Here is a 27,408-nt window from a genome sequence, read left to right as displayed (position 1 = left end):
TACTCAAAGATTGAAGATTGAGGCAAGTTCATTAGATACTAAAACCATTGTTTCATAAACCTACTCCAATTTTTAAAGTAGATTCATGAGACAATCATAAAATGTTTATGCTACCAAACTATCAATAAAACACCTTTTGCTGTGTCCGGACCTCGTTTGGGCCAGCCAATATGGACTAGTGTCTCACCTGCCAACCTGAAAGTCTCTATATGGAATCCAGGTTGGCTAAATGCATCTTAGTCCAATTCCATATTGCTTTGAGGACCAAATTCCAGGCCACGACCAGAATTAAAGGTGAAGCGCTGCAGTCGGGTCCAGCTAAGAAGGTTGGATCCAGCTCAATTGCAATCAACTGGTGGGCTTACAATCCAACCATATGGTTGACCAGCGATTGGTGCCCTATCCTGTACATCCCGATAAGTTCAATCAAATGATCCAAAAAATTTTGAGTTAGTGTTGTGTCAGGTGCACTCCAGGGTCCTGACTGGGCTGCAAAGGGCGGGTCAGCCACCTGCATTTCCCGGACCCATTTAGTGGTGCGGGGTTAGAGACAGGTTCAATAAAATGCTTATTTTTGAGAAAAATCAACTACTCTCCGGGTGAAAGACTTTGTCACTCACTTGGCGGCATAATTAAATCCTAAGACTACTGATCTCCCCGCCCTTAGGATCATAGCATGTGTCATTAAGTGGCTGGTGCCGGTGAAATTGAACGAAAACTGGCCGCCTACCAGCTATTGGCTCACTTATTTACATTTAGAATATTACTTCTTATCTATAGTACATATATCCGTTGACGAAGTCATGAGTCCGGCCCATCTAAACCCATCTAATTCCGCAAAGAAAAAGCTGGCCGGACAAGTGCGCTCTAAAAGTGGCCCCCAGCTAATTTCGAGGGCGCTTTCGGTTGCCTGTTACACAGACACATGTCAAATGGTATGCCACCCTTCTCGAATCTCGCCCATTGATCAATCCCTACCACAGACATCATTTGATCGAGATGTGTGCGGAAACAGAGTTCACATGATCTTCACTGTGACTGTGATGGAATATTAAATTTAACCCAAGAACTGATCTGCTCTGCCTGTTTATTGGTGTGGGAGAGAAAGAGAGCTCTGTGATCCGCTGCTAAAATTGGGTAATTTCTATTAAAGTTAAATAAGATACCCAACAGAGAGATAGAGAGAGAGAGAGAGTCTTTTCTACGGCTGCTTACAAGGTTGAAGATTTCGACCAATTTTATAATACAGAGAAGGTTGAAAATTTCTGTAAAGTACAGAGATACCCACGAGAGACAGAGACAGAGTTCTGTTACTGCTGCTTCTGCTAAACTTGAACGATGACTATTGAAGATAACAAATGGAGAGATATAACCCGGCAAAGACACTCAAATAGAAAGAGAAAGAGAGGACTTCTTTTAGCTGTTGCTAAAGAATTACTATCAGTCTTATATGTTGCTAGTTTTTGTGGTTTTTAAATTAAATCTTGATGTCATGCATCCTCTTGATCGCTTTCTTCTTCTGTACATGTCATTTCATTGCAGTAATAGGGAGCAGCAGCATGTTTAATTGGAATTATTATCAGTCTTAAAAACCAGAGAGAGAGAGAGAGAGAGAGAGGCTTTCATCTTCCCATCAATGACTTAATGAAAAGCTTGCAAGTTGTGGCGGCAGACAACCCAATCTACGCTACCACGTGCAGAAGGAGCTAGACGAGGAACACATCAACCTCACTATCCTTTTCCACACTTCCTCCCGCTCCGACGTGATGACAAACCCATCTCTATCTCAAAGGGCACAGTGCAACCGGCCGGTAAGATGAGTCTCATTCAAAAGGTTTAATATTTGAATCTTGTGGTCATTGTCATGTTTCAGTATGCTATTTTTTTGGGCGAAAACAAACCAAAATCTTAAGGTTCTATTTTTGTGTCCAAAACAGTTTTTCCTAAATAAACATTAAAAAAATTCCACAACGCCCTCTCCCCTCTGGTGAAAAGCCTTCTACGTTACTCCGAGCGATAAAACAAAAGATTTTATTTCCCACGCAATTACTGAGCTTTGATAGCTAATGCAACTGTTCATCCCTTTTTGTGTTCTCCATAGAAGTCCTTTTCCTACTTCAAGAAGATTCAGTTTGCAAGATAAATTTGTTATATTAATGTGAATTCTTTAAAATAGTAATGAATGTATTGAAGAATCATCTAGTACTGCCTTCCTGGTTAGTAAGTTTTCTGTTTATAATTGCACAACTCATTTTTTGTGACTTGACATGAATTTCGAACGTATGTATCTTCTAGTGGTCCATGCATATCATTTGTGAAGCCTGATTAAATGGCGGAGATATTAGGTTGGATTGAGCCTGACAGTTGACACGACTGTATATATACATATATATATACACAAAATGAATGTCCTTTTCTTTAGTGGGACGTATTATTCTCGTGTTTGCGTATGGCGACGGGCGGCTAACCACAGCATCGACACGAGCACTGCTCTACCTGCTGTTGTCAGGGATAAAAGCCACACCTATTGATTTTTTTGTTAAAAAACTATTTTAAATAAAATATAAACAGGTGAATATGTTTATAAAGACTATTTTGATATAAACATGGTTTGATTCAAGTTGCTTTCGTGAACAATGTTGATTTTTTTTTAATTATCATGTCATGAGGGCTGTTCATTTTTTCTATTATAAAAACACTATTAAATTCTAAAAAATGATCAACTTAACATATATTTTGCATCAACACATTCTTAAGGTCTATCAATAAGGTTATATTGCAAACAGAAAATATTTAAAAAATCAAAATCAAAGGGTCTGTTTTTTATCCATGAAATATATATATATATATATTATATTGGGTACGGATGAAAAACTAACCTCTTAAATTTGTGTTGAAAAGAGTTTTAAACGAAATAAAAAACTTTAAATGTGTTTATAAACACTAATTTAATATAAAATCATGGTTTAATTTAAGTCATTTTTGTAAAAAAAAATTGATCTTTCTACTGTCAAAATTTTAATGTTATAAGAGCTGTGCATTTTTTTATTATTAAAAAAAATTAGTTAAGTAAGAAAACAAATAACTAATCAATATATGTTTATCACCAAGTTACTCTTAAGATCATATCTATAAGACTAGATTGTAAAAAATATATTTTCATAATTAAATTTAATTGACCTGGTTCTTGTTCCTTATCAAAATGGTCTGGCTTTTACTAAATTCTCTCTCTCTCTCTCTCTCTCTCTCTCTATATATATATATATATATATATATATATATATATATATATATATATATATATATATATAAAAGCTTCAGCAATGTGCATGAGGCACGTTCAAGAACGAGTTAATTAGCTTGAATTAGTTGTGTGAAATACGGATACAAAACTACAGTAAACTTTTAATGTTTAATAAATGAGTGCTCTATAAGTTCTCAAAGACCCCAACACAAAATATTATTTTTGACGTAAAATAACATAAATCCCCACCATGAAGAACCACAACTGAACCAACAAAAGATGTTTTATATCTTTAAGATGCGCAACATTTTTTTCCCTCATTTCTGTCAAAATGAATGTTTCCCGTCAGAGGCCCCTTTTACAAATTTTCTGAAATTGATCTCCTTCTGCTATGTTCCTATGAACACTACCACTATGATCAAAGCATTCAAAGACCCAATCTAATGAGTCGGCAGGAAGAAGGATTCATCTTTATGTAAGTTTGTACAAAGGGTTCTGATATGTAGGCCTTGGTTTGCGAATTCATTCAATAACTATTTATGACTTGGTAGTACACCCCATCTGGTCGTAGCATTTAGATTGCAAGCAAAAAATAATGTTCCTGCCTTCGTCTTCGTCCTACTAATTATTTCATGTACCAACAAACTGCAACTTTTAAATTGGAGACAGGAAATTATTTTCTTTTCTTTTTTTGATGCTGAGATTTCATCACTGTGATTTTTGTGCTATAGCTGAGAAAACAGGAAGCACAAAAGCTTCAAATTGAAAGGCTCTAAGAATTCCATGCTCAAGATGTAAGATTCTTGGTGGACAATCACAAGGAATAACACACTGGAACATGACAACAGCCGCATGAGCTTCAAACCTCTTGAATTGAACTGCTTTGCTGTTTAGTTGCACTAAGCCCCTTGAGGTAGAAGATCATGTTTACCATAGTCGATAAATTAATTACCATTTAAAACAAAAAAACGTTAAAAATGTGCTTTTCGAGTTTTTTTTCACTTTTTTCATTTTTTTAATGAGAACTAGGTTTTTTTTTCATTTCTTATTTTTTATTTGTTGCAAATTTACTTATCTTTTGATGTTTGTGTTATTAGTTTTTCACTTATTTTATTTTTCCTCATTCTTAATTTTTTTAAATTTTTAAAAATTTACCGTATTTTTTCTATTTTTTAAGCTCACCGTATTATACCGAAGAAAAACCTCACCATTTAAAACTTCGAAACATTATTTGTAACTATATGTTTACCTAGCTCTTAAATGGCCGACATATGGCTGTTAGATTTTCTTCTTACCCACTAGGCCATCCAAGTATATTTGAACCATTTGCATTTTTGATATCTACATGTGGGCAACTATCCACATGACCCTGCAGGTTCTAAATAGAAAATCGACTTGGGTCCTGGGTCCAGCCATATGACCTGTGCCCGCTAGATCCGGGTGCGCCCCGGCGTGCCCCTTAACCAGAGATTTCAAGTTTTCCAATGGACTCAACTGGAGAGGATAATGTCACAATTACCATTTGATTAAGGAGAGGTTAGAATGTTGGAACCCGGTAGTTCTAGATTTCTAGTGCTTTTGCTTTTAATAACAACATAATAACATTTTTACAATACGAAGAACACTCGAGTAATTGGTTCTAATTAATACTAGATTCTTCAGCATGAGTATCCAGATCTACATGCATGTTGGCCTGCAAGAGATTGAATGCGTGCGTTTATTGCTGTCCTCTAGCCCTAACTGGTATGCCTAATTCGGTCTGGCAAGAAGAAACATGGTCAGATCAATATAGTCTGCAGCTCTTTTATGGCAGGACCCAGGACTCAGGACTCAGGTCCACTCTTCATTGAAAACCTTCAGGCTTGTGTGGGCAACTGCCTCGCACAGGCCCGCATATGGCTTTGGCACTGTATCAGTTAAGCACCTGATAGCTTAGAGTGCGCACTATACGCCTTGGACCCATATTTTGTGTTAGAGACTTGTAAATCCTGGCCGCTCTCGCCCACTTTGAGCCCATAAAAGCTTAAATTGTGAAAGCATCAAAACTCAGCTTGTGATTGCGCTGATGAGGTAGCAGAGACCACTATTACTTACACTTTGAGTTAGGTTTGCAAACAGGTCAGGCCCAAGATGTTTAGGATTCGTTTGGTAGAAGGGACACTTTGTGAATGTCTCGTGAATTTACTACTCTAAAAACTGGAGGTAGATTCATATAATACTATAACTATTATTCCATAAATTTACCTCAATCTTTAAGATAAATTCATGAGACATTCACAAAGTATCCCTGCTACCAAACAACTTCTTAAGTGTATTCGTAGCCAGGCCGAAGATGGATTGGCTAAAGCCAACATTGCCAAAACTCTTGTACTGGATCTGACCCACTTTCAAGGACTTGCACATCCAGCAGGTTTACCCTAGTATGGGCTTGGGTCCGAATCATGGCCACCCAAGAGTGAGGGCCCAAACCAGTTTAAATCTCAGCGGTTTGTGTCAGCTAGTACCTGGCTCAGTAATAAACCACCTGAATGGGTAGGCACCAATACTGCAAACTCTTAAACGGGAGCTGATCTGGTCATCAGTACCTCTTCATTTTCCAGCCCCAGTCGGCCTCATTCAACTATTCTCAATCCAATTGGTTGTTTCGGATGGAAGAACCTAACTGCATGGCATATATTCATATTGCTGGCCGTCTATAATAAAGAATAACCGGCCGGTATTGCAGATGATCTCTTTGGAAAAGTCGGTCACATTGCATGATGTGATCATTATTAATATGTAGCTAGTTGAATTCGTGGACTGATAAAAGTTTGGTCATCTCATGGGTGCTGCTCATTTGGACTGCAAATGGCGGGTGTGCAACACTTAGTTGACAGGTGCTCTGCGCTCCATTAAAGTTCTAAAGCAGCTTTAGACCCCCAATGACATGAGGAGAGAGAGAAAGAGAGCCGATAAAATAGAAATATAAGAGAGAGAGAGGCTTGGCTTTTTTGGAGTAACTCTCCTAACATCTTGATGGTAAAAAAACTCTTTTTGAAACGTAAACCATGGGCAAGATCCAGCCACCATAGGTTACAAGGACAACTCCGTGAGGTCAGTTTTACCTAATAATTGACCGCTATGGACCACCGTTGGTCCACAATTCACGGAAAGAAACTCCATTGCAGCCACAGTTAACATAAATTTCACTACTAACTCGTGAAACCATTGCTTGCCGGCCGTTCACCATTGGCTTGTGATTGCAGTCATGGCAGCGCCGGAAACTTAGCAATGTCGTAAAGGTGGTGCCAGCCGCGCCGACGCCGGCTCCTTGCTGGCTGATTGTGGATGGATTTGTTGGGATCGGAGCTGTGGCGGAGGTACATGAGGGCTTGGTGTCAAAAGTTTCACAAGAAATACTCAAAATTACATTGCCACGACCTAAAAATTGCATGCGGTGGACTTGATTTGATGCCTCGAGTGCCCATCAGCCAAAAAAAATCTTGTCTCTACCACTGTATAGAAGTTGGGAACAAACATGAAATTTGTAGTGTGCAATGCAGATATATGAATTAGGAAACACACTTGCCAGTTTTAAAAATTTTGCTTCTTGCCATCCGATAAGATGCAGATTATATATATATATATATATATATATATAAATGTGTGTGTGTGTGGGGACACAAGCGATTATTTATATGCTATCACTAGTTGTACATATTGGACGCTTTTTCAAAAAGATTATATGAGCCTTTATATCACACATGCAATTAGGGATGCGATTGGGTTTAGATAAGATATGTGATTGAATTGCCTAAAAAATGTTGGATATGAAAGAATATTAGCATCCAATGAAGAAATCAAGTCTGATTTAGATCTAAAAGAAATGTCACTTAATTGAATTGGGATTTGGTTTTGAAAAGATATCCAATATTCCAATCAGATTCATATTCAAATTCAGTTTCAAATAAATATCCTATTTTCAACATCTATATATTTTGAAAGGCAACCCTTAACACATCATTTTGTGTTTCATATTCAGTTGTGTATTTAAAAGTTGGATTTAGATGGAGATGTGACAATGAATGTAATATGCATACAGGTTTGAATTGTGTATTTCAATCGAATTCATATGTGATATAGATTTTTCTTCATTTATATTCGAGAATTCGAATAATAAATCAGATATGAAAATGGCACATTCAATGTCCAGTGACATTCCTATGAGTAACCAGTCAATATGGCAATTACGGCCCAATGCATATCAATATTGACTCTTTGTAAAATGTCATGCATTTTTTTTATCATCTTGCAATTCAAAAGTTGATTTCCAACTAATGCTATACCCAACACCCAACAGGCTTTCAGGCCTCAGCCTGAGCCGCAAAATGAGGCCCCAGGCCAGACCTTCTCAGCCTAATAATGTAAATAATATATTATTATATTTATTATTTTTTGTATATTTTTATTTTTTCATTATGAATATCGTATTATATATTACATTTATTTATGTAATTTTTAAAATTAAAATTAGATCAGTCTGGGTTGTGTTGAATATCATATTATATATTACATTTATTTATGTAATTTTTTAAATTAAAATTAGATCAGTCTGGGTTGTGTCGGGCTCGGACCTGAAGAAACAACAAAAGAGAAAAAAAAATTTCCGTTAAATTAAATGTATAGCAGATCGAATCAACAGCGTCATTTGGTATGAATCGAAGAGAAGTCAGGGTCGTGCTCGAGCCTAGTCAATCAGGCGCGGGCGTGCGTCTTTGGACTCGGGGTGTTCTGGAGACTGAAACCTCACCGGTCAGGATGGTGTGCAGCAGGAGCGACCTCAGACGCTTTTGTGGAAACGTCAGAACGAACAGTGTCTTGACTCGATCCGTCTTCATCTTCGGACAGGATCGTCGTTCCCCAAATGTATGCGTTGGCTGATGTTCATTTTTCTTTCAAATTTCTGCAACTCCGTCGGCTGTGAGCCCTTTGGCGATGATTGATTCGGGGATCGCGTGTTCGTGACCAGCAGAAAGCTTGGCGTGTCTCACTTTTCCTTGTAATCTTTTCCACTTCTTGCATTTTTCAACTTTAGTACAAATTGGGTTTGTTCGAAGCGGATGATCTGCTACTGGCTCGAGCTTTTGTGGGAGTTACGTGTAGATAGTGCTGGTTACTGTGCTGGCCTTATTGTTGTGCTTTTGATTTCTAGAAATTCTTTGCCATTTTTTGGTGGATTTTTCGTTACCACCTTTTGAAAGATTTTTAATTAGTTTCTTGGCAATTGGAAGTTCACAAAAGGATGCTCGTTTAGGGTTTATTTGGGTTGGAATTTTTTGCCCCATTTGTTATTGGGAATACGGGCAGGGATCGGTTTACACTTGGTTTCGGATTGAAAAGATGAGATTATTTATCTTGCTCCTTTGGTCTGGTCGTTTATGAGGGTAGTGCTATTTTTAGTGAATTCTGTGTCCTAGGATGTTGGTAATCCGTATAGTCTATCGCCACTCTGTCAATGCTGGGATTCTGGTTTCTTCCTTCTTCATGGTTCGTTTGGGGGCATTTCTGCAGTCATTCAAATGGGCGGGTTGTCTGGAAACTTTCATTGTTTAATAATTTGTGATATTGTGGTTCTCTTATTGCCGTCTTGCTTAACTTTCTATCGACTGCTCTGTCTAATAGTGTGACCATTGTCATCTTGTGAATACTTTTCTGTCCCCTGAATGAGATAACAATATGTTGGCCTTTGTCCCCTTATCTAGTGGGACGATATGGTGGTGTTGGGAGTGTGCATTATTAGGTTCTGTTTAGAAGGCACTCACTCTAAGCACTCACTAAGCAAAGGTTTCTCATTGCCGCTGAAGGATTTCTTCCATGGTCTGTATGTCCGTCTGCGAATGTATCTAAAGAAATTAACTTCATCTCATATTCTGCACCTCTCTTCAGTCTGAAGTAAATCCTACTTAGGTGATGCTGCTGCTACTAGCTTGTTTTGGGAAGAAGCAAGTTACTTCTTATTAGTTTATATAGATGGTTTGTACATTAAATTTTTAAACCCTGTTTGAGTGATGTTGCTCCTACTTTATTGTATGTTGGAGGAGCAAGTACTCTCTTTAGTTTCTATCGAAGCTTCTGTACATCAATTTTTTTTCTATAAAAGTATATTCTCAACTAAAAATAACTGCTGTCAGCTTAGTTGCCAACTCAGTAGCTCATGTTGTTCAGGTTTTTTCTTATGTTCAAAGTTCAAAAATTTAGAAAAGGTTGTGAGTCTAAAGGTTTTGACCTTAAAGATGCTAGAAACTGTCAATTTTCCTGAAACTGGACAATGGAGTTATGCATAAAGTTTTGGGCCAATGGGATGGTTGCAAAATGACTCTTTTGATGAGGTTTATTTAGTCTCTTTAAGCATCTTGTGCCATATTGATTGGAAATAGTGGTACAGTCCAAAGACTCCAAACTAAAGTGTAAAGTATATGGAAGTTAGTCAACATAATGAAATGATCCAAGGCCACTAAAATTCTTACTTAGACTTCTGTAGCAGAGCATTTAATTAATATGCAATCTTGATATGGGCCTTGTTGGAATATATAAGGCATGAAATGTTTCTGAAAAATAATTAATAAGACATTATTTTTTTTTTCACTTATTGTCTATTAATTTAATTCATTTAGTTGTTTTCTATATTAGATTTCAATATTTTTGCTATTCACTCTAAATTTTATTCAACAGTGTGACAAACACATTACCAACTGTAAGATGCTAGTGTGAGTTCTTATTCTAGCCTTCCTGTCCCTGCTGAATTGACAGGATGTGAGGATTTCTGTGGAGGCATCAGACTTCACTTCTCTTGAAGACTCCAATTTCTTATGAAATGAATTTCGTTTTCCGAGGGACTCGAGCAGACATAGAAAGTGGCTTTTCTGAATTCATACCAGAAAGACGTTCTGTGGTATGGTTATCTACATTACTCCATTTCTGCATAATGAGATTATGTGAGTTTTTATGTTGAAAAGATGAACACATTTACTGATTTTGGAGATAACCAATGGAAAAATTTACAGCGTATACATGGAGGGCGGCAGGTTAATTCAAACTCAATGGCTTTCCTTATTACAGGTACTCTTTTAGCTTGGTTGACCAATCAATCTGAGTTTCACTAGTTTTCGTTTTACATGTTCTCCTAATATCGTCTCTCTATGTCATGCAGTTGTGTTGCTGTTCATGATTCTAAATTCACACCAAATGTCCCCAAACTTTCTGGTATCCTTTTTATGATATGATTTGTTCTAGGGCATTATTATGAACAATTCAAGCATGTTCTTATTAATTCATATCTGGATGTAGCTTTGGATAGGATTGGCTGTTTTCTTTTTGGCGACAAGCCTTAGGATGTATGCAACTTGCCAACAGCTTCAAGCTCATGCACAAGCTCAGGCTGCGGCCACAGCTAATGGTCTTTTTGGTCACACCGAGTTGCGATTGCATGTGCCTCCATCAATGTCTTTTGCTACAAGAGGTAGATTACAGGGTCTCAGGCTTCAGCTTGCTCTGCTTGACCGAGAATTTGATGATCTAGGTATAAAACATGCTATAGAATTTATGTGTTTCACTTTCATTTCTGATCATGGACGTGTTGTGCATTTTCCTGTTTAACATAGGATGTTAATGAGGCTTATTCATTTTTTGCAGATTATGATGCTCTGAGGGCACTGGATTCAGATAATTCTCCTGGAACTCCATCGATGACTGAGGAAGAGATTAATGCTCTTCCTGTTCACAAATATAAAGGTCAATCTCGTCGAGCTCCAGTAAATGAGTCACACAGGCATGTTTCCTGCTTCCTAATTTTGATACTTCTTTCTACTATGTACTGATTTTGTTTCATGGATGATAATTTTCGTGGTTCACAATTTCAATTTTATCAACTCATCGAAATTTCATGTGTTCATCATTTACCACTGCTGTATCTGTTGTTTAAGTTAAACTGCATAGTCACAAAAAATGCATTATTTTCGAAAACTGTGAAAAAAAAAACGCGAGAAAATGATATGCCATTTAAAACTAGAAAAAAAACATGAAAAACCAAAAAAACGCTTTTTTCGCATTTTTTCACTTTTGTTTTCATTTTTTTAATGCCAAACAGTTTTTTTTTTCATTTTCTATTTTTTATTTGTTGCAAATCTACTTATCTTTTGATGTTTGTATTATTATTTTCTCACTTATTTTATTTTTCCTCATTTTTGTATTTTATTTTTTTTTAAAAATACCTTTTTTTCCCCGTATTTTTCAAGCCCGCCGTATTATGCCCGAGAAAAAGCTCGCCATTTAAAACTCCGAGACGTTATTTGTGACTATGGACTTTAAAGAAATTGATGCAAATATGGGCTAGTTATTTGGCTTCATGGTACGATTGGGTTATAGCAGAATCATGTGAATTGTAATGTGGGTGTCACATTGTAGGACTCATCCTAGAAATTGCAATGATCACTGTTTCATAATGGGTCACCATTTGGTTGCCCCAAAGTGTTGCAGAGCTGCTCTTGGCAGAGCAGGTCTGAACTCACAATGCTTCATTCTTCTACCAATTGCAAGATGATACCAGAATATTGGGAACTATTATTCATTGTTTTTGGAACTTTCATCACAATCATGGGCTTGAAGGCTAGGAGCTGTAGATTTGTCTTGCTGGGTAATGACATTTGAGTTGTGTTCTGGTCACATCAAATTCAGAATATGTTGCAAGAATCACTGGACACCACATTATCCATTCTTAGTGTCCATGCAAATTTGAGCTGGTTTTTCATGTGATCCTTTAGCAGTTTCAATGTTCAAAAAAAGAAATTCTGAAGAAAATTTTCCTTTTTGTTGACAGTGATAGTATGTTTATGCAACATTCGTCCTCCTCCAGGAGTTCAGCAGAGGTATTCCCTTGGCATTACCATCTCATCTGGGATAAGGATGTTTTTTTGTCACTGGCAGAACTAGTATCAACTATCAAGTATTGCTTTTTAAAATTTTTCATCAAAATTCTCCCTATGGTTTTGGTATTATATATGTATGCATTTGATCAGAAAACTGCAATAATGATGGCAGTTCATACTAGTAATGGTACTAGTGCTGGTTTCATTTTTTATGGTATGTTTGTCCTGGATAGAGTTGTTTTCCTGAGATTTTCCCTGAGAAAACTGGATTCTCTGAAGCATGTGAGATTTTGCATCATCTTTACATGATTGTGTTGGTAATAACTCTGGAACTTGAATTCTTTGATAAGCTTCCACTTATCAATTGTTACTCTTTCTGTTTTATTTAAGCAGCTTTTGGTCCTGATTTCTAATAATGTAATGTGGTTCACTTTTTGATATTTTGCCATTTATGATATTTCCAAGTTTTGTCCTTTTCATTTTCATGAAACAGAAGAAACAAGAGCCTGCTAAGTCAGAAGAAAATGGGAAAGACACTCAAGATGAATTAACATGTAGCATTTGCTTGGAGCAAGTCAACATTGGAGAACTCATTCGTAGCTTGCCATGCTTGCATCAGGTTATGTTACCGATTATCTTTGCTCCAATAGAAACTCCTATGTTTTTATTATTGTGTAAATAAAACCTGCAGTCTCTTTATGCTTGTGTTGCTGAAACAGGCCTGTTGTTTAGTATTGATATTTGAGTGGACATCAATGAAGCAATTGTTCTTTTTTAGCCTTGGCATGTTTTTAAGCTGCATATTGCTTTACATTAGTGTCACCACCTATGCTGTCATATTAATTTCTTAAAGTTTCTATTGTGATCGTCTCCTTGTTCTTGAATGATGCAAGATACGTTTTGAACAAGCACTATTGTTTCTTTTTTTTTTAAAAAAAATATTAACTATGGCAAATATCACAGTGATCCTGACAAACTTCTTTTTGTGCAATTGCTTCGTTTGCATCATGCATTGAGTGTCATCCAACATTTCTTCTCTGAAGTAACCTGCATCCAAATTACTATGCTTACATGGCTTCCTAGTGAATGTGGTATTCTTGATTGGGAGTACATAGGGATGTGATGGCTATCAACACTGAAACAGACACTAATCATGACCTAGAAAACCCTTCTCCAACCTTCTTTAGCCATGCTAATGCATGTAGTATCTTCACGTAATAACATGCAGACACATGTAGAGAACTCTTCTTCTCTCTCTCAAGGCTCCTCTCCCGAATCTTTTATTTCATATATATATATGTGTGTGTGTGTGTGTGTACATATATATATATATATACATATAGTGTGTATAGCTTTATCTAGTTTTGTTAATTATGTAACTGATGCAGTTCCATGAAGGGAGATCTTTATTTGTTTATTTTCACAAAAGTTGTGCTGTATGAGCTCCAGAAATGTTGCCAAACTGCATTGTTTTACAACATGCAACACATTCTAGCATGGGATTGATGTCTGAGATATAAAAACTCTGAGCATGATAAGCCATTAGCAGCCTGCTAATATTGGATACTCGTTGCAGTTCCACACAAACTGTATTGATCCATGGTTACGACAACAAGGCACGTGTCCTGTCTGCAAATTTAGGGCAGATTCCAGATGGCAAGATAGCGGCGATGGTGGGACACCCATTGCATCCATGGTGTAAATTGTTTTAAACGATCATGTTTATGAGGAATTGGGCTGGCATTGGTGCCTTCTAACATTGTTGTGTATTTAACCTTTTAGCTAAGAAAATTTTACAGCAGCACGTACTTGGTACAGTTCCATTGGAGGATCTTGATGTCATATGGAATTATTAGTCATTTGGTCTTGGGCCGGATAAGCAACAATGTAATATGACTTGTGCATCCTGTTCTGTTTATACACTAAGGATGGAATAGCGGTCCATTATCTGTATCAACATATTCTATACAAATGATCTGCTGTAACTCTTCTCTAAGCTGCAAACCATGATAAAGAGTTATATGGAAAAATTTTGTTCAGGTTGTTGACGATCACATGTCACGTTGTCATGAAGTTGTGAGTCATCTGGAAACAGATGGTTAAACGTTTGAAAATTTAAAACCTCTCGCGTGTTGAGAATGATCACATACAGGTGAACCAATTTGTGGAACCCACATGCTTCAAGGCATGCTTTAGCTGCTAGTTAGCCTTGAAGCATCAATTATGAACCCTTTACAGAAAAAAGTTGTTGAGATTTGAATTGCCATACCATTCCCTTTGTTCCTGTATTTTTTGAAAAATACTTTTTAGAGTTTTAGACTGTTTTTCCCGTTTGAAATAAGAAAATAGATGATAAATTGATAACGGTGCTGGTCAAATACGAACCAAGTTCTTCTGATAAACATATACACATGTATACTAGAGTTTATTCACATAGTTGAAATCTGTTATTCTATAACGTGTGGCAAGATTAATGCCGCTGAAGTTAGACATGCATCAAAACCCTTTTGGGGATTCAATAATATTGGTTGTCAAGTAAATATTCTCGGTCTTCTACAATCGTTTGTAAAATGTCTGCATATAATATAACCTACGTGTTCGCAATCCCTGGAGTGCGACGTACGTCAATATTTTTAGCCGATTCAACAATAATGGCTGAGAACATTAAATATTTTAGGCATTCCATAATATTTTCTAGAGTGTTATATACACAAATGACAGTAAATTGTCGCCAATTTTGGCATTATGGTCAAACCCATGGACGGCAATAGTATTACGTTAAGCAGCTCCTTTGAAAAAATGATGTGCCTCCTTTCAAACGCAAAGTCCGAGTTGCAATCCATTGAAAACCAGATATGATGTAGCCGACTTGTTGGATTTCGATCGCGCTTGGACTTGTGGGATCCTGTTTGTGTTCTACACGTACAAGGTTCAAAATTTTCGAGACAATCCACTGTGATGGATTCAGAGCCAGTACTTATTTTACGCTGTGATTCTGGTCTATTTCTGCAAGCCGGCAAACTCTTGGATCGATCTCGAAATCAAATGGATTGAAACTACCGTTCGTCACTTGTGAGAACATGATCGTGTCTAACAACTGCTTGAACAATCAATGTCCCAACATCAACCAGATTAGGTTAGCCAGTACCCACCCTGGGCGGTATGCTCTTAAATGTTCTATAACTTAAACAACTAAAATTCAATCCCTAAACAAGTGGGCAGACCTCTTTATGAGCCTTATTAGAAAATGAATGCTACTTTAACAGAAGTTTGCTTCCAGTTGTTGAGGTCATGAGATCATCTTCTCCATACCTGCTCCCACTTTAATTCCTCTAAAGCACCATTTTTAACATTTGGTGCTTTGCGCAGCAAGTGCCTGTCAAGTTATCTGTCTCCTGAATATCATTATTTTACCTAATTCCTTGCAGAGCTATTACTTCAATTGACTAATGTAGATCTGAGATGTTACGAAACAGAAAACCAAGGACAATCTTTTCGAGTAAATTGTCGATCAAATTGAACTGGGCAGATTGTTAATCAAAATCAACAATGGTCTTTTTCTTTCTGAGCAATCTGAAGCTCAACAAACCTCTATCACAATCTGCCAAGAGGCCAATTTCAAGGATGGAACTCTAGACCTCTTTTGATTTAAGGAAGCAAATTCTTAAAGATTGAGCTCTGTCTGGAGAAACTTGAATTAAATATTCAAAGATTACAAAAACATATTATGATCGGCGCTTTTTTGAAGCAGAGGATTTAAGATCGTTTCTAAGGATCATGGATCCGAAATCTGAGGTAATCAGGAATTATTGGGCCCTGAGCAAGGGTCGTTGTTCATTCAGACGGCATGCTTCATGCCATTGCAACTAATAAACACAAGGAATTTAGGTTTCTAAGTGAGGAAGGACTGTAACGACGTTGCTAGAATGGATATGTTTAATATTAGGCTGGTTCTGCGTGAGGAAGGTTTATTACTAGTTTGGTAGAATGAAAATGCTACATTGGGCTAAAATAATCTTCAAACAATGGAAGAATGGGCGACAGATGATGCGAATGGTACATTTGACCTCAGCAGGAAGGCAATTAATTAATGAGTTTGTCAGCAAAGCCCGCTGCTTTGCAATAAAATTTGAAAATCCTTCACTTGATTGCTTGACTACTCTAATTCAAGACGCTGAATATAAAATATTCAAGCATGAGTGTTTATTTTTATTTTTTTATTTCTCAAAGGGCTTTCCTTTTTCTTTTCTATTCTGCAAAACTTATGTGGAGCCATCATATCTCCCCGCATAGAAATGCATCCTAACCTACTTGAGCTGTCAGGTTGACATTGTGCGTGTGTATGTGTATATATATATATATATATATATATGCACGAATACCACGTTAGGATAGCAGCATACGCAAAATGAACAGTGGAGATATCTGAAGTTACATTCATTTCCAAACACGTTCTTACACAGTTAAAGTAAAGAAGAAGAAACACAGGAACATTTTTGTAGGCCTTCAAAGACCAAGTCAGACAGCAAAAATTCCGGAGAAATGGCTACCCATATTGTTGAAATGAGTTGCACCTTCCCTTCAGATGCTTCTATCTTGGGTAGGTGCCAAAATCCGAATGTCAAACCTTGTGTAGTACAACCTTTTTAAACTAATCAAAGCCCACTTGTACTGCGCAAAAGTACCAAAAAAATGTCCACAAACACACACACACACATATATATATATACCTTTTAAAACATATCAACAACATGCAGCTAGTGATTTAGTCATGGCAGGAAGCGGCTCCATGACCCCTCTGAAAGCCATTGCAGCAACAGCAATTCTGATCTTAGCAGATCTCTTGGTTCCAGTGGAAGCACATGGATCAAGTTCTTCAAATGATTCAAGCACATCCACAAGCGCCACCACGGACTCTCTGCACTCCAGGAGCCTCATAGATGTCAAGATATACTGCCTAGTAATCATGCTAGTGAGCACATTCCTGGCTGGTGTTTCCCCATATTTTCTGAGATGGAATGAGAGTTTTCTTCTGCTTGGCACACAGTTTGCCGGCGGGGTTTTCTTGGGGACTGCCATAATGCACTTCTTGGGGGATTCCACCAGTACCTTCACCACCCTTACTACCAACGCCTACCCTTTCACCTTCATGCTGGCCTGTGCTGGTTTCTTGCTGACGATGCTGAGTGACTGTTTGATACAGTGGATTGTTGCCAGGGGAAGCAGGGAATCTAGAGTTGAAGTGGTAGAAGGGAAGGAGCTTGAGGCTGGGGACGGAGGTCACAGGATGGAGGTCCCTCCTACCCTTGCTAAGACAACCAATGTTGGGGATACCATCTTGCTTATTCTTGCTCTCTGCTTTCATTCCGTTTTTGAGGGAATTGCAGTGGGTCTTTCAGGTACTTAACATTCTTCGTTCCAATCTTAGACCTTCAATGGTATTCAGAAGTTTTAGCGCATTAAGAGCACCTGATTCTTGTAATTCCTGTCTGAACATCAATCTAGCTAAGAACAGAGGTTTGGCTTTCAACCGACTAGAAAAGCATGTCTGCACAGCTAGAGCTTTCAAAAGAAATAGAAAAAAATTGGTTTTGAAAGCTGAATCGTTCAAAAATATTTGTATTTTCAAATGATCTCCGAACCTGACAAGGACAGGAACCGTGATCTTTCGGTTCTTGAGACGAGTTTGCAACTTGTTTGGAAGATGATACTGGTGGTTATGGATCTTTTAATTATTTAATCGCATAAAAGTATTATATATATATATATATATATATATATATATAATTCGCGGGCAATGACGCACCCATGACATGTACCAACAATCGTTTTTTATGACTCTTTAATGCTTTTGAAGGTTTCCATCAACAACAAACAAACAGTATATAATATATATATGTGAAAATGATACTGGTGGGTATGAATCTTTTAATTATTGAGCCATTAGAAACCTTCAAATGGATTAAAGGATCATAAAAAAATATTGTAATGCTTTTGAAGGTTTCCATCAACAACAAACAAACAGTATATAATATATATATGTGAAAATGATACCGGTGGGTATGAATCTTTTAATTATTGAGCCATTAGAAACCTTCAAATGGATTAAAGGATCATAAAAAAATATTGTTGGCACATGTCATGGGTGCGTCATTTCCCACGAGGTATAAAATGAGCTCCTATATATATATATATATATATATATACTGTTTGTTGTTGAGCTATTAAAAACCTTCAAACGCATTAAAGAATCATGAAAATATTGTTGGTATATGTCATGGGTGCGTCACTGCCCACGAGGCATAAAATATTAAAATGAGCTACAAAAGTTGTGGCACTACACGTAGAACTATGCCCTTGTCTGCTAATTTATTAGGGCTTCGTGATTTTTAGCTGTTTCCACGTGTCTCTAGTTCGTTTAGCTGTCCTGGATTTCGTTTCACTGTTCCCCTTCCCACATATGGATGCTCTACTGCATTACTCACAATTCACAGGCTTTTAAGTGCGAAGGTATACCATTTAGGTTTCTTTTCATCTTTTCCCATTTTTAGCATTTTCTTTATCTCTCAACTATCTTTTAGGTACCAAGGCGGATGCATGGAGGAATTTGTGGACCATAAGCTTGCACAAGATCTTTGCAGCCATAGCCATGGGCATTGCTCTGTTGAAGATGCTACCAGACAGGCCACTGTTCATGACTGTTTCATATGCTCTAGCTTTTGCCATCTCTAGTCCGATTGGGGTTGGCATAGGCATAGCAATTGATGCAACGGCTCAAGGGGCCGTGGCAGATTGGATTTTCACCATCTCCATGGCCATTGCTGCTGGTGTCTTCATCTACGTTGCCATTAATCATCTCATATCAAAGGGCTTCAAGCCCCTTCATCCTTCCCCGTTTGATACACCGTTTTACAAATACCTGGCGGTTCTTCTTGGGGTTGCAATAATTGCCGTCGTGTTGATTTGGGACTAGTCTGGGATTTCATGTAAATCGACATAATTGTGAATGGGGTGTATATAGGCAATTTTTCTCTGTATCAGTTGGGACCTTTGTTTCAGGTTGGTTTGCTAGAATAAAACTCTGCATTTAGTTAGTTCCAAAAACCGTCACCAAGAGTTGCAGATGTGGAGATTCAACATGTCTATCGTGTGCGTTGTAATTATGTTTGTGAGTTTCACATGAACTTATCTTTGTGGCGTCTTGCATTTTTTGTATTGCAAATTGTGGAAGTATATTCTAATACCCATTTGAGTAACAATCAAATTGTTTTCAGCTTTCAAACTGCAAGAGATGAAAGTTGGTTCCCGTTCTTGAAAGGTACCAAAATTTCGGGTGGTTTCATCGCTGATCGTTTTCCCAACTGGGGTTCACTTATATGTAGCAAGTTTTGTGATCAGGCTTCATTGTAGAGCTGTTGCTGCACTAGAATATCAGGCCTATATTATTCCCACTTAGTGGTTTTGTGGAGGCAGATTCAACTCCCAAATTGTTTTCCTTTTTCTTTTTAGTGAGGGCGCAGATGTTATTGAAACTTTTGGTCATTAATTAAATGAAATTTCTAGTTTGAGAAAAGAACATTTTCAATAAAAGAAGTCCCTAGGAATCTGGCATTTCCGCACAGAATTCCAGAACTAAGAGTTGATTCTTGTCAAATCAACTATAGGGGCCACAATTTTATGGCTAAATTTGACTACAACAGCTTAAAATCTTTGACTTATCATACTGTAAATAAGGTTCCGACTGGAACCCAATGCACCAGTCGCGGGATATATACCTTCGATGTGCAGCACCGATTATTGCACAATCTTGTAGCCGAAATGAAGAAAATTAACTTCTGAAGAAAGGAACAGAGAGAACGACTGTTGGACTAAAGGAAATAGATGTATAACTACTACAATTCCATCTGTTTCAAAAGTATTGGTTTAGACCTTTAAGACAGACCCTTGGGAGATTATGATGCTAATAGAGACATCAAATGCATCCTCCCGCCGAGTCCGTGTTTGTCTTCCTGTTCCTGGAACCTTAGGAGCAGGACGTCCTGTTCTTGGCATTCTCAGAAATGGAAATCAAATGCCTTCCTGAGCTAAGCTCCTAACTTGGTCTTTATCTGGATGTAAGAAGATATATTTATATAACCCATGAAATTCATGGTAGCATATGGAATTTTGGACCTTTCAAAACCTTTTACATTTCTAAATACATCATAGATCGAAGCACAACGAATAAAAAGTACTTTCTTCTTTGGCAGTTATTTGAAACCTATGACCAACCAGAAACATGAATTTTTTAATTTCAAGAGCAAAAAAGTTAGTCTCTAAGTCGAAACTTTAAAAATATAATGAATAAACTAAGCTTCTAATGAACGTTTGAGATGTGATATATTTGGGCGTTAATTAATTTAATCCATTCTCATAAGAAAACAATTAGTTCGGAAGAGAAAATAGATTTTGTTGTTTGATTCAATATTTAAACCAACAGTAATAACTAGTTAGCTCAAAACTTACTCAAAAACATGCAAGCCACAAAAATTTCTGCCCAGCAAATGGTGTTTAGTGTGACTCTTGCATTTTAAGAAACTATGTTCTATCCAAGAAATTGACACTTTGCTTCAATCCTGTGGAAAATGGACGGTAAATCATGTCGAGCGTTACGTTGGACCTGTCCTATCTCTAGGAAATCGTTATTTTTAACATTGAATTAATGTCCACAAGCTCAACACCATAGCAAAAAGAAGTCACCATATGTTGCCGTTGATTTTTCATGTTAACCTCAATTTATTAACGTTAGCTTTCATCTTGCCAGGGACTTTATAGTTAAAAAATAAGCTTTTAGAAGCAGTTCTATGTCGATCACTTGCTATAGAAAATGGTGAAGAAAGAAGCCTTTTTTAATCTCCAGTTAATTTCTTTGCTTATGCATGCAGATAGATAACCAGTATGTGGAGGAACAAGCAGATTGATTAAGGAATAAATATGGTGAAAAATCAATTTCTGGTAGTTCTACATATGCATTAATAGCACATTCGCATCTAGAATTCTTTCAAAGGGAAGAAAAGAAAGAGAGACAGTGAAGAAATAGGCCTAACAGCTACTTTGCACTTTTAAATACTCTAGACACAGTGAAGAAACAGGCCTAAAAGCTACTCGGCAGTTTTAAATACTCTAGATGACCAATCAATTCCATAAAAATGGAGTACAGGAAAAGAGAGCATGGAAGAGTTGAGACCGAAAGATGGCCTAAAACCCAACTCATATTTTTTATGCATGCCATAAATTTCTTTGGTTTTACTCTAAAGGTCGATATGACCAACACATGGCATAAACTGGTTACCTCTTGATCAAGCAGATGGCATGTACCATATGCAAATCTCACCTAATAAGCTGCTCCCTTCCCTATATAATTAATAGCTTACAAGCCCTTCATCATTAGCACACAGCTGAAACATTCAACCACAGGCACGGAGAGAGAGAGAGAGAGAGAGAGAGAGAGAAAGAGAGAGAGAGAGAGAGCCAAGATGGCTTTCTCCCAAAGAGCAGCTTGTTTGAGGGTTCTAGTGCTTTGTGCAGTGTGCGCAATTTGGTGTCAAGTGGCAATTGCTCAGGCAACTGGGAGAACCAGACACTATACTTTCCTAGTATGCATCTGGGCATATATAGCTTCTCTCTCTTTGATATTACTTTTCTTTTTCCTTGTTTTCTCTTTCCTTTCTTATTTCTCAGTAAGATAAAGATAAATTCCTTCCTTTCTGATATATTTAAACTCAGCCAGGACTCACCCAAGCTGCAATTACGGATTTTGTTTGCTGCCCACAAGTTTCCCCTAGCTGCTCAAGTCCACTGAATGGGACTCGACCAATTGATTCTTTCATTGTGAATTGAAGATGCTCTTAGCTATATATATATGTATATATATATATATAGGCAATGCTATAAATAGGCAATGCATTGATAAATATGTTCATCTATAAATCATTCTTTTATAAGTAATTTAGAAAATTGAACTGTTTCAGCAGTAGTGAATAAATGCCTTGATCACTTCCTCACTTATATAGAGTCCCTCTCTCTCTCTCTCTCGTAGATACAATTGAGAAACATAACAAAGGGGTGCATTACAAGGCCAACAGTTACTGTCAATGGCCAGGTTCCTGGTCCCAAGATTATAACTCGTGAAGGAGACAGACTTATCATCAAGGTGATCAATCATGTGAGCAACAACATTACCATACACTGGTAAGTATGCCGGCATGAAATATGATTGCTTGTTCAGAAATCTATAATGGGTATCACAATCAGGTTAGGTGTACTCCCTTGAATGCCATCCGTCTGCTAGATAGGCAGCGCTGCTCTGCCGTCAATCTAGAGCACCAATACCATCTGAAATTTCTTAATTAAGAGCCAGTTACTGCAATCTAACAGCTTATGTTTTTTATACACTTGTTGAGCAGGCATGGGGTTAGACAACTTACTACTGGGTGGTTTGATGGCCCAGCTTACATTACTCAGTGTCCTATGCAGAAGGGGCAGACTTTTGTCTACAACTTCACAATCACAGGACAGAGAGGCACCCTCTTCTACCATGCACATGACTCCTGGCTGAGGTCCAGTGTGTATGGACCCCTCATCATTCTCCCCCAGCACAATGCCTCCTACCCATTCCCCAAGCCCCACAAAGAGGTCCCCATTATAATTGGTAACGCCACTATCTTCACTAATTTCCAACATTACAGAATCCAATAATTTTGACAGAGACCAATTAGCACAGCCATGGAACTTTACGTTATGTTTAAGTGCACCATGATCATTATAGTGTAGAATAACTAAGGAAAGTGTGATTTCAATACACAGGTGAATGGTGATATGTAGATCCTGAAACTGTCATCGCGCAGGCTCTGCAGACAGGAGGCGGCCCCAACGTCTCTGATGCCTACACCATTAATGGCCTCCCTGGACTGCTCTACAATTGTTCAAATAGAAACAGTGAGAAATTCTCTTTTCCATTGCAATCCCTTTTCAGCAATTTTCTCATTTCTATACATTTAGTTGGGAGAGCTACCAAAATCTAACACCCACTGAAAACTATATCGAGAAACTTAGCTGTGCTAATTTTTCTTTTTGCAGATACTTATAAGCTGAACGTGACACCTGGAAGGACTTACCTCCTCCGGCTAATCAACGCTGTGCTCGATGAAGATCTCTTTTTCACTATTGCCAACCACACTGTCACAGTTGTGGAAACAGATGCAGTGTATGTGAAGCCCTTCCAGACAGATATGCTCGTTGTAACACCGGGACAGACGATGAATGTGCTCCTCAAAACCAAGCCATATAGCCCCAGCACCACATTCCTCATGGCAGCCAGACCTCATGTGACCGGTCCGGCGACCTTCGACAACTCCACCACGGTGGGTCTTCTCCAATACAAAACCAAGAAGGGCCGCCATTACATCTCTCCTCCTGCTTCTTCAAATTTCTCGTTCATAATGCCCAGTCTTCCCGCTTTCAACGACACCAACCCCGTGACCAACTTTAGCATGAAGCTGAGAAGCTTAGCGAGCGAGCAGTTTCCGGCGAAGGTGCCTCTGAAAGTCGACATGCGCTTCTTCTTTACGGTTGGCCTCGGCACCCGTCCATGCGCCAGCAACCAGACATGTCAAGGACCAAATGGCTCCATGCTTTCAGCCGCCGTTAACAACATCTCCTTCGTTCTCCCCACCACCGCGCTGCTCCAAGCGCATTACTCCGGCCAGTCCGCCGGAGTTTACAAACCGGATTTTCCTAGCCAGCCTCTCATTCCGTTCAATTACACCGGAACTCCCCCCAACAACACCGTGGTGATCAAGGACACCAAAGTGGTGGTGTTGAAATGCAACACCAGCGTGGAGCTTGTGATGCAGGACACAGGCATCCTTGGTGCAGAGAGCCATCCCTTCCATCTCCATGGCTTCAATTTCTTTGTGGTGGGGCAAGGTGTTGGGAACTATGATCCAATCAATGATCCCGCCAATTTTAATTTGGTCGATCCAGTTGAACGCAATACGTACTCAGTGCCAAGTGGAGGATGGACTGCAATTCGATTTCTTGCAGATAATCCAGGTACGCCATTAATTGTCACGCATATTTAATGAACCCTTTAGCATATAATATAAATGCTTATTATGGTGGTTGATTGTAATTGAATGTAACGTTTTAATCCACATAATTTGTGGCTCCTAGAATAAGAAAAAAAAATTCTGCATCAAATACTTCTTTAAAGAAGAATATTTCGCCTTGAGTGATTTGATGCATTGGCTCCCGCCAGTGGCAGATAAGCGGCGAGCACTAGTTGACATGCAGTCGCAGCTCTTGACCTTACGGGCTACATTTTTCATAGTAAACTATATATATATATATATATATATATATATATATATATATATATATATATATATATATATATATATACGATGACTTTGAAAATATGCCAACCAAGCAAAACAATCTCCCAAAAGTCAATATCATTATTCATTTTTCGAAAAGGATATTTTGATTTACGTATACCACTTTAATTAAATTAGATGAGCAACTCATATTTTTTCAAAATATGGTCTTGGTATTTAATTAGTTCACATATTCCATGAAATCACTTTGCCTATATAAATATGTTTGTTACTTTTTATCATTAATTTTGACATCTCTGTTGGTTGCATCAGGGGCATGGCTAATGCACTGCCATTTGGATATCCACCTGAGTTGGGGCCTGGGCATGGCGTGGGTGGTGCTGGATGGAGAACTGCCGGGCCAGAAGCTGCAGCCGCCGCCGTCCGATCTTCCAAAGTGTTGGTCCTGACCCTTGAAGAAAACGAAATTTTGGACGGAGTTCTGTTCTCGTTCGATCTAGCATTACTCCCCCTCTGCCTCCTGAAGATGATAACTTCATCGGATGTTTGCTGCCAGCTTTGGATCGGATGCTGCTCTTCTTCTGTTCAGTTACGAGTTACAGTTTCCCATTTGTGGTCGTTCTTCTTCTGTTCAAGAACTTTCTGCAGAAGGAATCGCCCTTCTTCTGTTCAATTAGGAGTCACAATTTCCCATTTGTGGTCGTTCTTCCTCTGTTCAAGAACTTTCTGCAGAAGGAATCGCCCTTCTTCTGTTCAATTAGGAGTCACAATTTCCCATTTGTGGTCGTTCTTCCTTTGTTCAAGAACTTTCTAAGAAGGAATCGCTAGGGAGATTCGCCAAAGCCAGTGGAACACAAGAGAATATGTCACTGGTTTTATCTGTGTGATTCATTGCACTGGCTGTGAGAACTGAGAAATTAATAAAGTTTTCTCTTGATGAGAATTTATTTCATTGTTAACCGTCGGGCCAAGCGAACCCAAATAACGTACCATTTTGAAGTGCGCTACCGAATGTTTGAAAGATATTATGTCAGCATAGTAGATGATTTTCGAAAAAATAAAAGTAAAATGCGAAGCAACTTAAAGTTGGCAAACTTCAGGGAAGGGGAGAGAGTTTTAGGATTCTAGCTTCTTCAAGACCTTTGTAGAGCACTGTATACCCTTGAAATTGAGTGTTGTGATCATACCTTTTATGGTAAAAAAATAAGTAGTATTTATAGGAATCTAACAAATGATATGCTTTGTACAATCAGTTATGTTGCACTATTTGCTATCGATCATGTGAAAACTCTTAGACCCTACAAATATATAGTAAAATGGTTGAAAAACACTAATACATAAATAAGTAACTTATATGGGTCTATGTGAGCAACTGCCAATCTTAATACATAGAAATCATATTCTACACAATACATAGAAGTCATATTCTATACAAATACCAAAAGTCTTAGACAAGCTTGTGTGTGTGGAGAGAGAGAGTGTGTGTGTGTGTCTCTCCACACACACACATACGTATATATGGTTTACAAAATATATGTACATAAATTAATTGACATTTATGAGTTGTTAAAAACCATCAATTAAGTTGATCAGACAACTTTATCAACACATAATTCTTATATTTACTTGGTTTACATATTTCAAAAGTTATATGTATGTGTGTGTAAGAAAATAGTTTATTCCAATGTCACCAGGCTCTTTTAATTTATATGTGCGGCTTCGACTCACACCCGAGCCCAATTAGTATGTCATATTACTAAATTTCTTATATAATATATATATTGTTTTGATATTTTCCTATGCAATACAATTATTCAAATATGTTATATACATTAATAACTAAATTGTAATAATAATATATACATGTTTATTTTGTTATATATATAATAAATTAATAATAATAATAATAATAATAAAAAAATACTTTCACCACATCGCCACACATAAATTTTTTGGGATGTATCGCTCCAGCACCGGCACCGGCAACCGCACCCGCATCCGCACTCTAGTGACATAGGTTTATTCATCACACTTACACTAGGAAGAATGACACATGACCTTACCCATGCTTGAAACCTACTCTTCTATTCCAATAGTATGGAAAATGAATATAAAAAAAATCACAGTGTGCCTTTCAGTCCATTGCCTCTCTCTCTCTCTCTCTATATATATATATATATATATATATATATATAAAGAGAGAGAGAGAGAGAGAGAGAGAGAGGAAAATAACATTAACAGAAATCCAATAAAAAGTTGAACTTGAAAAAAAGATTACATCTAAAACTCAATTTTTAATTCTTGTAAGAAGTTGAAGATATTACCATTTCCCCCTAAGTTGCGAGAAATTAAACAGACATCATATAAAATGGAGGATGCCATGCGTTGAATTGAGACAATCTCATTTCTGTAAATAATATCGTTTCTGACGTTCTAAATGACCAATCAAAATGTAAACAACCAAATTCTCCAAATGATACGTCATTTCTTTTTGTTTTTTATTCTAATTGGTTCATGGATCACGTCCCAAATTGTAGATAAGTTTGTGACTTTAATGAAAAACATAGACCAAATAAATGCATAAAGATCTTGACACACTCCACAAAACTACAACAAGTAAGTTGTAGTTTATTCAATACAACAACATAAAAGGCATCTACTCACAATGTGAAAGTAAGACGGTTTGAGGTTACTTTGAGTCTTAATACAGTCTAATGAAATAAGCTATACAAGAGTTTTGAATTGTCAAATAGACCCAATCCCCCAATCCGAAGGAGATACGGAACACTAAAAGATTGAAACAAGATGTAAACATGATGGCCCTTTGCCATCTCGTGCCCATGAAGAAAGGAGAAAGGAAACTCATAATTGATCCAGTGAGGGG

General features: G+C 37.6%; 3 protein-coding genes across 3 annotated transcripts; all 3 read left to right on the top strand.

The window, feature by feature from the left end:
• The first annotated feature begins 7,991 nt into the window (after window positions 1-7,991).
• Window positions 7,992-14,100, top strand: LOC116254825 (E3 ubiquitin-protein ligase SDIR1). The gene is made up of 9 exons (XM_031630426.2): window positions 7,992-8,282; window positions 10,034-10,175; window positions 10,288-10,342; window positions 10,434-10,486; window positions 10,571-10,802; window positions 10,916-11,051; window positions 12,099-12,147; window positions 12,641-12,766; window positions 13,724-14,100. Exons 2-9 carry the CDS (start codon window positions 10,098-10,100, stop codon window positions 13,847-13,849), a joined length of 855 nt encoding a protein of 284 aa, XP_031486286.1. The 5' UTR covers window positions 7,992-8,282; window positions 10,034-10,097; the 3' UTR covers window positions 13,850-14,100.
• A 2,813-nt stretch (window positions 14,101-16,913) lies between these two features.
• On the top strand, window positions 16,914-19,391 carry LOC116254824 (zinc transporter 1-like). The gene is made up of 2 exons (XM_031630425.2): window positions 16,914-17,546; window positions 18,729-19,391. The coding sequence occupies exons 1-2, from the start codon at window positions 16,919-16,921 to the stop codon at window positions 19,118-19,120; spliced, it is 1,020 nt and encodes a 339-aa protein (XP_031486285.1). The 5' UTR covers window positions 16,914-16,918; the 3' UTR covers window positions 19,121-19,391.
• A 2,202-nt stretch (window positions 19,392-21,593) lies between these two features.
• LOC116254631 (laccase-17-like) lies at window positions 21,594-25,476 on the top strand. Its single transcript, XM_031630145.2, has 6 exons — window positions 21,594-21,782; window positions 22,226-22,377; window positions 22,593-22,837; window positions 22,993-23,124; window positions 23,266-24,240; window positions 24,837-25,476. The coding sequence occupies exons 5-6, from the start codon at window positions 23,418-23,420 to the stop codon at window positions 24,971-24,973; spliced, it is 960 nt and encodes a 319-aa protein (XP_031486005.1). The 5' UTR covers window positions 21,594-21,782; window positions 22,226-22,377; window positions 22,593-22,837; window positions 22,993-23,124; window positions 23,266-23,417; the 3' UTR covers window positions 24,974-25,476.
• Window positions 25,477-27,408: the final 1,932 nt, after the last annotated feature.

The sequence above is a fragment of the Nymphaea colorata genome, chromosome 5, assembly GCF_008831285.2.
Source record: "Nymphaea colorata isolate Beijing-Zhang1983 chromosome 5, ASM883128v2, whole genome shotgun sequence".
Lineage (NCBI taxonomy): Eukaryota > Viridiplantae > Streptophyta > Magnoliopsida > Nymphaeales > Nymphaeaceae > Nymphaea > Nymphaea colorata.
Note: the sequence above shows the minus strand (reverse complement) of the source record. Positions and strands in the feature narration are given on the sequence as shown.

What these genes read in the sequence shown, in the direction of transcription:
- LOC116254825 (XM_031630426.2), top strand. Translation starts at nt 10,098, where the DNA reads ATGAATTTCGTTTTCCGAGGGACTCGAGCAGACATAGAAAGTGGCTTT. An exon ending in TACCAGAAAGACGTTCTGTG is followed by an intron (nt 10,176 to 10,287) that starts GTATGGTTATCT and finishes AAAAATTTACAG; the next exon opens with CGTATACATGGAGGGCGGCA. An exon ending in CCTCCAGGAGTTCAGCAGAG is followed by an intron (nt 12,148 to 12,640) that starts GTATTCCCTTGG and finishes TTCATGAAACAG; the next exon opens with AAGAAACAAGAGCCTGCTAA.
- LOC116254824 (XM_031630425.2), top strand. Translation starts at nt 16,919, where the DNA reads ATGGCAGGAAGCGGCTCCATGACCCCTCTGAAAGCCATTGCAGCAACA. An exon ending in AATTGCAGTGGGTCTTTCAG is followed by an intron (nt 17,547 to 18,728) that starts GTACTTAACATT and finishes ACTATCTTTTAG; the next exon opens with GTACCAAGGCGGATGCATGG.
- LOC116254631 (XM_031630145.2), top strand. Translation starts at nt 23,418, where the DNA reads ATGCTCGTTGTAACACCGGGACAGACGATGAATGTGCTCCTCAAAACC. An exon ending in ATTTCTTGCAGATAATCCAG is followed by an intron (nt 24,241 to 24,836) that starts GTACGCCATTAA and finishes TGGTTGCATCAG; the next exon opens with GGGCATGGCTAATGCACTGC.